The 10,775-nt window shown below is 49.1% G+C and overlaps 1 protein-coding gene across 1 annotated transcript; it reads left to right on the top strand.

The window, feature by feature from the left end:
* The first annotated feature begins 8,965 nt into the window (after positions 1-8,965).
* On the top strand, positions 8,966-9,587 carry LOC134391204 (mitochondrial import inner membrane translocase subunit Tim17-B-like). The gene has a single exon (XM_063115175.1). The coding sequence runs from the start codon at positions 8,966-8,968 to the stop codon at positions 9,320-9,322; it is 357 nt and encodes a 118-aa protein (XP_062971245.1). The 3' UTR covers positions 9,323-9,587.
* The last annotated feature ends 1,188 nt before the right edge of the window (positions 9,588-10,775 follow it).

The following is a 10,775-nucleotide window of genomic DNA, read 5'->3' as shown; positions in this document are numbered from 1 at the left end:
AAACTGGGAGGCTGGATCCAGATTATCTGAAAGAGCTCATTAAAGGAGTCAAGGTGGGGTGTCATCAGAGTCACCGCATATGAAGGTGACTGTTTACTGCAAGTACAAGCTTGCAAGGGGAAGGGAGGTGGCGGATGTTTAGAAAGTGCGTGGCGAATGCGGGGCCGGAGAGACGTCCAGAAAGGTGCTGAGTGAGAAGGATAGGAGGGGTCTCTCTGAAAGAGCCAAGTTTAAAAATAAAGTGGAGGTTCTGAATCAACAGGAGGAGGAGTAGATGGTTGACCTTGGTAAGGGTGGGAGTCTGCGGGATGAGGCAGGCTGGAGGCCTCGTGTGGTGTGAGGCCACATGGAGGGACAGGGCAGGAGTGGCCACATGGGACGCCTGCGCTGGCAGAGCTGGGTGCCAGGGCGAGTACCCGAGACTGCCCATCTAGGGCCGTGAGGAGCACACGAGTTCATTTGGGTGAAGAGCTCGGAGTAGAGTTGGCTGTTCGTGCTCACCGGCGTGGACGCGTCTAGGGTAGCACAATGGTTTTTACTCTCTGAACAGACACCTGTGTCCATTTGGAAGACCACAGAGAGGGCCCCTGGATAAAAGTCAGGAACAGATTTCAACTCAACAAATACTCTGTGATTCAAATAAGTAACGAGTAACTTTTCTGGCTTGTAACACATGTGGGGCTCTGTAGGTTTAAAGAGCACTAGGGTGGGGTTCCCATACTCAGATGCTCCCTGTCTGGTGTGAGGATGGTGGTCGTGGGTAAATCAAGGCACATCCCCCATCCGGGGTGGAGGGGGAGGTGTGGGAGCCCGGGGCCCTCAGGAGTATCCAGCTAAATCCCCATCCAGGAACTTCTCAGCTGAAGACAGTCGTTGCTCCCCTGGTTATGCAGAGCCCCAGAGGACCTGCAGCCAGGACAGGACCCCGGAGTTGATGGGGGCCAGGGCTGGAAAGAGGCCCCCCAAGAAGGTTGCCACTTCCTGAGGCAGAAGATTCACCCCTCCCCAGGCTTATCTCCTGGCCCTTGGGAGGCTCACACCACCAGAGGCTACTCTGCCCGTGGGAAGGCCACCTAGGACAGAGCCCAGGGAACCCACGTGAAGAGCCACCTCCACCCCACTCTCGAGACACGCAAGGATACAAAATAATGCACATGGCTGGACCCCAGCACTGGCTGAGCAGGGCTGAGGAGTGATGACTCGGACGGTTCCTCAGAAACACTCCCAGCATTAGCGTCTCACCCCCACCTCAGCCTGGAAGGAGAGGCCAGTACAGGAGACGTTTTGAGGGATCTGCCCGGAGGGGAAGGGGCTGGAGCGACGGTGGGAGGGGCCAGCCTGGGGAGAGAGTTGGAGAGAGTTGGAGAGATTGGGAAGCAGGTAATGTTTTAGAGGAATCCACAAGCACAGGGTCCCCAGGGAGAGGCTCTGTGGTGCAGCCAGGCAGGCTGGACCCAAGGCATTGGGACTCCCAGTCTTGGCAAAGTCTCCCATGTCCAAGTTTGGCCCAGAAGTATCAGCACCATCCTGGCTCTGATAATGAGTTCATGAGTCATTGTCCTTGAGGGCCAGAAACTAGAGTCCTTGATGCCTGTTCTGGATTGTGTAAGGCCCCAGGGAGCAGGGAGGGGGGCGACACAGTCTCCCTTGAGACTGAGATTGGATTTCTCTACTCTGTGGTAAGTGCGAGTGGGACTCAGAGCTAATTAAATTTGATTTAGAGAAACAAATAAATGTGACAAGTGTTACATACCAAGCTGTGGAGCTTGTGCTCTGCAGCCTACAACCTTAACCTGAGCAGAGATAAATATTAAAACTCAAGTCAATACTGTGGGAATTAAATCACGACACAGAGGAAGACACAAAGTTGCCCGTAATTAATTACAAAGTGGGGATGCGCTGGAAGCCGAGGCTGGGCTCACTGCTCAACTCCTGGGGGGCCCTAGGCCTCCTCGAGCTCTAGTCCTTGGCAAGGGCTATTTCCTCTGGTTGGAACTCACCCCTGTCAATTCAAACCTGTTCTCCAGGTCTCAGTTTAAATAAGAACCTTTCTCAGCAAGGCCCCAACGAGGCTGGCTCCTTTGTTATCTCTGCTCAGCATACCCTCTGCTAGGGCACGTCCAGGTATAATAAACGTGTGGATTCCTCATGGGACTTAGCTCAGCCATCAGGGTGTCTATCTTGTTCACTGTGGGAACCCCAGTTCCCAGCATGTGCTAAGAATCTAGTCCTCCCCCCAGAATAGTAGTAGTGTAGGGTGACTTCATAGTGAGAAAATAAATTATTTGAATTATTACCCAATGGAGTTTCTTTCTCTCCCCACCCCAGCTCTTCACCATGAAAGCGGAGCCGTGTCTGGCCGTGGACGGAGGAACCCAGCCCAACCAGAAGCAGAATCCTGATGGAACAAGTCACTTTGTAGTAATGGCAAATGCTTATCATCTTGATTAGGGGATGGTTTCACGGGTGTATACATAGGTCAAAACGTATCAAGTTGTACCCTTTATACATGTACAGTTGATTGTATGTCAATTATCTTTCTGTCAGGCTGTTAAAAAAGATAAAAACATGGCTTTTGAGCTCTCTCATGGTCTTTGGAATATTTAAAGAACAGATAAGTTTTCAAAGCCTGATGCTTAAGAAAGAAAAGAGCCTTTGAAACCCCAGACTTTGTTTAAAATATCAAGAGCTGGATGTGGTGAGTGCAGAACACTGGAAACGGGCTGTGGTTCTCAAACTCTGGCTGGGTCAGAATCACCTGGGGGCTCCTTAAAGCACAGATGCCCGCCCCACTTGCAGGGTGTGGGGTGGCGCCTGAGAATGCGCTCACAAGGCCTCGGGCTGCTGCTGCTGGTCCGGAGCCCACACTCAGAGCCACTGGTCTGACGTAGGTAGGGGTGAGGGCGAAGGCCCAGCTTTCCTGCCTCACGAGACAGGAGGCCGCCTGCAGGAAGGGGAGGAAGGCTCGCGGCAGACGGGACCAAGCTCAGGGCCGGGGGTCTCTGAGCAATGGCCGGGGGTCTCTGAGCAATGGCCGGTGTTCTGTGACTCCGCTTCAGGGCACACTCCAAGTGGCAGGTCGAGGGGAAGGCTGAGTGTCTCGGCGAGGGCAGGGGCCTTGAGAGCAAGGCTGTGCCGGCCCGACTCTCCTGGGCGTGGACACTCCTGCATCTGGGCCTGGCAGTGGACTGGCAGCGTCTTGGTGCTGGGCTTGGGTGGAGCCTCAGAGGCCCGGTGGACCAGCAGTGGCCTCGTGGCTGGAACAAGGAGGACTAGGAGGGCGTGGACCTGACCCCCGGTGGTGAGGACACTGGAAGCAGACGCCGCCACGCAGACAGGGCGGGTCCTGCTGGCAGAGGCAGCAAGAACAGGGTGGACAGACTCGTGTGCAGCCTCCCAGGACCTCGGATCCCCTGAGGAGCAGTTACCCAAAAGAACATGATTTTTAACTGGAAGCCACTAGTTTTGAATTGGCCAGATTAAATGCGCAAGAACTAAGTTAATTTTAGTAAGAGACAAATGAAGATAGGTCCATCTTTGTGCACTTGAATTGCTGATGTTGGGGTTATTCAACTTGAAACCCGTGAGAAACGAATTGTTTGCACAGCTGTGGACTAAGACTAGCACATCTTCAGGGAGGAGTTGAAGTCTTGGAGGTTCAGTAGGACTTTTGGACATCAGGAGGGAAATAAAACAAGAAAAATCCCAGAGATAAGAAAGTTCAATCCCTAACCTTGATGTGGGTGAAAGAACCATAGGGGATTTGGGGTCTGGCTGTGTCCCCCCACACCATTAGGAGAGGTAGGAAGCTCTGGATGGCTGGATGCTGAGCCCAGCTGGGGGGCGTAGGCAAGGGCTATGGCCTGACTCTGGCCCTCGCCAGCAGAATGGAGAGAGCTGGGTCACCCAGGGACAACCCCAGCCATCAGTTTGTGGGTCTGGTGGAGACTATTTCGGGCTGTGGTTTAAATGGGAGCAAAGGAAGTGGTACCTGAGAGGACAGTCGTCTTTGGGATCAAGTAGTCGTTATTCAGCCGTTATTCATGCATATTCATTATTTAGTTATTATTCATATTATAACACACAGAAGGCATATCGTGCTCTGCTAAAATGAAGAATTTAGAAATAAATTGTAGGATATGCAACTAATAAGTAGCAGGTGTTTGGTCTTATGGGGAAAAACAACTACTTACTATTTACAAACCTTTTCTGATGGTCTGAGTGGCCACTCTCTTTACACCATGAGATACCACTTCACACTCACTAGGATGGCTAAAATCAAAACAACAAGGGTTGACAACGATGTGGAGAAATTGGAATCTTTATACATTGCTGGTGGAATGTAAAATGGTGTAGCCATTATGGAAAACAATTTGGGAATTCCTCAAACCAGATAAACATAGTTACCATATGACCCAGCAATTCCACTGCTAGGAACTTGTACACCCAAGAGAATTGAAAACACATGTCCACACATAACTTGTCCATGAATGTTTGTAGCAGCATTATCATAATATCTCTAAAGTAGAAACAATCCAACTGTCCATCAACCAATGAATGGATTTTTAAAATGTGGTATATATCCCTACAATTACTCAGCATAAAAAGTAATGAAGTACTGATACATGCTACAACACGGATTAACCTTGAAAATATGCAAAGTAAAAGAAGCCAGACATAAGAGAATTGTATGATTCCATTCACATGAACTATCCTGAAGAGGCAAACCCGTAGAGGCAGAACGCAGATGGCTGGTTACCAAGAGCTGGGGCTGGGGAGGGGAAGTGACTGCTAATGGGAAGGGGGCTTCTTTTTGGGGTAATGAAACGTTCTAGAAGTAGTTGGTGGTGATGGTTGCACAACTTCATGAATATACTAAAAACCACTGAATTTTACCCTTTAAGAAGGTAAACTTTATAGTATGTGAATTAAATCTCAATTAAGAAAAAAACACTCTTTAAGAACACATTTGCACTTAACCCCCCCCACCCCATAGTCTTTGATGAATGTGACAACAGCAACTTCTAGAAATGATTTTTTCTTTTCCTCTGGTAAAACCCACAAGAGGAAAAATACAACACGTTTCCAAATTGCTCCCTAGGGTGAGTGGAATGTGTCTAATATATTTTTTTAATAATGAAAAGGCAAGAAGTTCCTTTGATAGCTTAGGGCATCTGCTGAAGAGCAGGACTGTTGCACAATCATGTTCCTGTCTAACGAGGGTCTTTGTCTATTAAATATTGAGAAAGATTATTTTTGAAACTGATGTTTAAATGGTGAAAATAGGATTTAAGAAGTTGCAGCTTCAAAGTCGGAATTCATGAAGCCATATAGAAGTTTATGACACAGTATCACATAAAATTAAAGTGTTTCTACCAATTATAAGGGGATTCTTATGTGACTAAAAGAATTTCTTACAGCCTTCAAACCTATCTTGGTGGACTAAACAAAAGCGTAAAACATTTTACATGTAGATTGTATTTTATAGGAATGATGGTGCCTTCCAGGTCTTACTTCACAGGGATTTTAAAAAATCTGGGAAATATATATGAATGTGCTCTGCTCTTTCTAAAGAAATGTGACATAAATTCAAAGCATTAATATCTTAATTCAATAAAAGTTTATAGAAATGATATAAAATCACCTGAATTCTAATCTGTACTCGAATTACCTACACAAAACATTTTTCACTAGCTCCATAAAAGGCTTATGGTCCCCTTTCTCTTCATTTATGTGAGCTTGGAGTGCTCAGAAAAAAGCCCCAGGGATGTCTGTTTCCCAAGGGACACAGGTGTCTCCCCTGACCAGGTGAGGGGTGACCCTTTGCTGGGGTCTTTCATCTGCTCCATGCAGACCCCCACCTACATCTTCCCTGAGACCCCGACTGCCCCGGTTACTTCGCACCAGCAGCATTAAGGCCCACGTTGGCTTTGGGCGCACCCCGGGCTGGGGGAGAACAGATCTTTACTGACCCAGCTGCTCTTCCTTCCCACGCCCCAGCACTTCTGCTCTGGTTTGCCATCTCCAGTGAACTAAAACCACCAGATTCTGACTCTATGTTACAAAACGGCAGCACGTGACAACCCCGCAGAAACTGGCACCCCACCCGTCGCTCACACTCACTCACCCGGCCTGGAGACGGGCTTCCTCTCTCACAGGCGAGGCCACCTCCTCGCTGTGGCCTTCCTGCCCGGGACTCACCCAGGCCCTCCTTGGGCAGGCCCCAAGAGGGAAAATGCCTAATTGCGTTGATACGTATGTTGCAGACTGTCCATCGACAGTCGTAGAAAAATACACATCTGGGGGCTGTCCCTAGCTTTAGGCACAACTGTGGGTTAGTTCCCAGCTTCAGAAGAGCCGTTTTTCCCTGGTGCTGAGATGCACGGGAGGGAGGGCCGCCGGCCAGCCGCAGCTGGAGAGAGAATTCCTCCGGCTTTGAGCACAGGCTCCTTCTGGGACTTGCTGGGTCTGGTTTTATTTTGGCCTTGTCAAATTCTGGCTAGAGTCTGTTCTGGTATTGCCAGCTCTTTCGTTATGCTCATAAAATAACAATGCTAGCAATAACAACAGTGGATAATAATAACAGCAGATCCCATTTACTCAGCACTCACCATGTGCCCAACGCTGGGCCAAACATTTAACCTGAATTTTCTCATTTAATTCTCATACACTCATAAAGGTGAAATAACCTCCCCAAACCCATGCCAGCCAGGAAGTTCTGTTTGGATCCAAAACCCGCTGAGGACTCTGCTCTTCTGTATACGGCCAGGGCCCCTAAGAAAGAGCCTGTACTTTCAAATCCTCGGAGGACTGAACTTTGAGAAGGCTGCTACCTCTCAGTCCCTGGAGGCTGAGAGGTCACTGCAGGGCTGTCATTTTAGTGAGGTCCTATGCATGGAGAGATGGCGAAGCAAAGACTAAGGGAAATGTCACTCGCAAATGTTAGAAATTTATGAAATTGGTGAATTGATATCAGTGTAAAGCAACGTCTACCTTGCACATAGTAGACACCCCAAATTATTTCATAAACTAGAACCCTCTGTTCTTGCTAGACTTACCTCTTTTGTGCTTAGTAGACTCTTTTGATGTCTTTGTAGAGGAGGCATTTTCCAAGCTCATGGTCCTTGACTATCAGTCTCAAGATCTTGAGCCGTAGATTTTCAGGCCATGAAAAATGTAGGTGGAAAAACAATTTCTCCCTTAATTTCTTTTTCTCTATCATCTTGATATTTAAAACACTCCTTGCAGCCCTAGTGTTTCAGGTATTTGTGAATACACCATAATAATGTTAACCATAAATTAGCAGTAAATTATTTTTCCAGGGCTGGAACATTTATTGAAGTTTCAAAACCTAAACATTTTCCAAGAAAATTTGCAAATGAATATTAGCAAAGTCCTTAAATTCTTTTTAGAAACAGGTAGTGAATGAATCCTGAATCATAAATAGTAGAAACCCAAACAGCACAACCCCTCACCAGAGTTTATTTTAGACAGAATCCCAGATTTAAGATTTCCACTTGGGGGACTGGCTGGTTAGCTCAGTTGGTTAGAGCACGGGTGTTACAACACCAAGGTCAAGGGTTTGGATCCCCTTACCGGCCAGCCGCAAAAACAAATGAACATTGGCTTTAGAAGAAATAAGAAAAAAAAAAAAAAAGAAAGAAAAATTTCCACTTGGGAGTTTTCAGTGACACACCTGACTTCTAGGCTCTGTGTTCCCACTGCGGTTAGCCATGGTCCCCTCAGCTATGGTTTCTTAGTCAAGGAGCAAAATTAACCCCCTCTCCTTTTCTCCCCCATTCCAGCCCTGCTCCCTAAGTCTCTCCGAGACAAGAATTCTTTGTAGTTGTACCTAATTTTCCTTCAGGCCTTGTAAATCTTTATCTTTGTTTTATTTCTTTGGCTACATCTGTTTGACTCTGGGGGCGCAAGTAAGTACAGGTGATAATGTGCATAATTCAGACCAAACTGCCACATGGATTCAGACAGGGACAGAAGGAGGACAGCGCTTCAACTGGCGGTTGGCCTCCAGGAACACGCACCTGCAGGCTTGTCCCCTCCAGCTGCTCCATGCTCAGGACCTCTCCCCAGCCTCAGAGGGCTCACAGCCCAACCCCAGGCTCTTCACAACAGGGCCCAAGTCATTTCCTAGGCTTGGCTCCCAAACCCTCCAACTCCTGGTCCCCCAATGTGCTGCGCCCTCGAATGTGTCTCCAGGCCTTTGCTGAGCTAGCCCCTCTTCCTATAAGCCCACCCTTCCTGCCCTCCAAGGGCCAGAATCCTAACCAGCTTTCAAGGCTGAGATGCGGTCTCCCTGGTGTCCTTCCTCCCTTCTCCTCAGTCACAGTAAGATCTCTTCCACCGCTGGGTTTCCATTCCCTCCCTCCATCGCTCCCTCTTTCCCTAAAATTTTATAATGAGAAACCTCAAGCATTCAAAAGTAGACAATGTAGTGTAAATAAGCTGTTGTGCTCCTGTTGCCCAGTTCAACGACATGAACACGTGGCCAGTGGTGGAACACAGTTCTCCATCAATTCCCCTCCACTGGATCAATCTGAAGCAAACCTCGGATTTCATCATTTTATCCACGAATGTTTCAGAATGTATCTCTAAGGATTCTTTTTTTTACAGTTTGTTTACATGAGAATCCAAATAGGTCTATGTATTTCAAATGGTGGATTTATTTCCTAAGCTGCTTTTAATTTATAACACCCCCTCCCACCCCCGCCTCTTCCCAGCATCTCTGTTGAAGAACCAGGGACAATCACTGGCCCTATACAGCTCCTCAGAGTCTGGACTTTGCAGATCACATCCAGCATTTTCCTTCTACTGTCCTTCTGCCTTGGCACTTGGGGCCCTTGGAGTTAGCAGTTGCTGGTGGGGTTTGTCATCGTCAGGGAGCTGACTGTGGATTAACCACAGAGAAAAGGCCCAGCCGAGGGCCCAGCATGTTGTAAACACTCCCATGAGGATCCGAGCCCCCCAAACTGGAGGTAGCTTTGCGGTGTGGGGGGGCCTGTTCTCCACCATCGACTGCGGTCTGGTGCAGCTGCGGGGCAAGGAAGATCCCTGGAACTCCATCACTAGTGGAGCACTGACCGGGGCCGTGCTGGCTGCCCGCAGTGGCCCATTGGCTATGGTGGGCTCGGCGATGATGGGGGGCATCCTCTTGGCCCTCATCGAGGGTGTCGGCATCCTCCTCACTCGCTACACTGCCCAGCAGTTCCGCAATGTGCCCCCGTTCCTGGAGGACCCCAGCCAGCTGCCCCCTAAGGAGGGTACCCCGGCCCCAGACTATCCCAGCTATCAGCAATACCACTGAGGAAGCGACCGCCTAACACCACCACCGTGGGAGCTGCTCCTCGGTTCCCTCCCCAATGATCTACCTCGAAGGGAGGGCTGGCTCCCAGTTAGCTCTGGGACCCTCTAGAGAGGGCCTCTATATTGCTCCTTTGTCCCAGGGTGGGGGTGGGGCACCCCAGCTGCCCTGATAGATGGGTCCCCTTTTTCTCAGGGCACCCTAGCCCCAGACTCACATGTAACAAGCTCTCACCCAGCTCCTTCGTGTGGCACCCTGATGAATATTTAAAGCCAGTTTTAAGATGAAAAAAAAAAAGGGGTGGCCTGGGGACTTGCCAGGGAGGTAGTGTCCTCCAGGTGAGGTCCTTCCCCCTCTGGGTCCCAGAGGAAATACCCTCTGAAGTCTGAGGCAGCAGTCACTTAGGATTGTGAACTTTCAGCGCCCAGCAGAGTCCCTGCCTGGGGCAGCAGACACCTCGGCCCCTGCCAAGATGGACCTTCCCCGGCCCAGGAGCTCCCGCTAGAAGCACATTCCACATGGGATCTGAGGGGACTCGGGAAAGCTGAACACCGGGACCTCTGGGATTCTGGCCCTGCTGGTTTTCTTCAACGTGGCTGATGTCCAGGTTGTTGGGACAGCCAGAGACCCAGATCAGCCCCCTGCACCCTCCCTTCTCTAAGCCGAAGCCTGTTGAGGGGAAATGGCCATTTCTGCCATCTCAGTCTCCGTCCCCTCCCCTCCTCTGGGGCGTCACAGAGCCAGCTGCTCTACTTCCCGTCTCAGTCTGGATTGCTTTTTTGAAGTCCCCACCCACTGACAGGCCCCAGGACTGATGAAAGGATTTAAATAATTCAAGATGATTGTCAGGCTGCGAAATCCCGCGTTTGGAAGTCAGAAGTCTAACACCCCCTAGTCCTGCTTACCCACCCAACTCATTCCTGCAAATCTTGCTGCTAAGGGAAAAGTCACTTAATGGAAAGATTTTTTTCCATTAATTTTAGTGGGAAAAATCATGATGCATTCTCTCCCAACCCAAGATATGCAAACAATTTTCACAGGTAGAAAACTACCAAACGGACAACGAAAATATGTTTATACAAGGAATACACAACACCATGAAGGTAGATAAATCTAGTTTGTACATGAAATGTAATGTAATAGAGGTTATTTGAACTCACCAAAGGGTGAGAATGGTTGACAGAAAAGGACTGGGAGAAGGTCCTTCTTTAGAAGGTTATTCTTCATTCTTTCTTCATCAACATTTCAGCCATTGGGCTTATAATTATTTTGCCTTCAAACTGTGCTTCATGTTATATATAGATAAATACGTAACTGCTGACTCCAAGGGTCCCAAGCACCAAGGTGGAGGGGCTGTGAAAGGAGAAGCCGGGCCGTGACCCGCAGAGCACAGAAGAGAAAGGCTGGGCACGGACGCCGGGGAATGCGGGAGCAGCGCCCACGCACCGCACCCAGG

This window comes from Cynocephalus volans, chromosome 11 (genome assembly GCF_027409185.1).
Source record: "Cynocephalus volans isolate mCynVol1 chromosome 11, mCynVol1.pri, whole genome shotgun sequence".
NCBI lineage: Eukaryota > Metazoa > Chordata > Mammalia > Dermoptera > Cynocephalidae > Cynocephalus > Cynocephalus volans.
Note: the sequence above shows the minus strand (reverse complement) of the source record. Positions and strands in the feature narration are given on the sequence as shown.

Bases quoted from the DNA above. Each gene is read 5' to 3' on its own strand.
- LOC134391204 (XM_063115175.1), top strand. From the start codon at position 8,966: ATGAGGATCCGAGCCCCCCAAACTGGAGGTAGCTTTGCGGTGTGGGGG.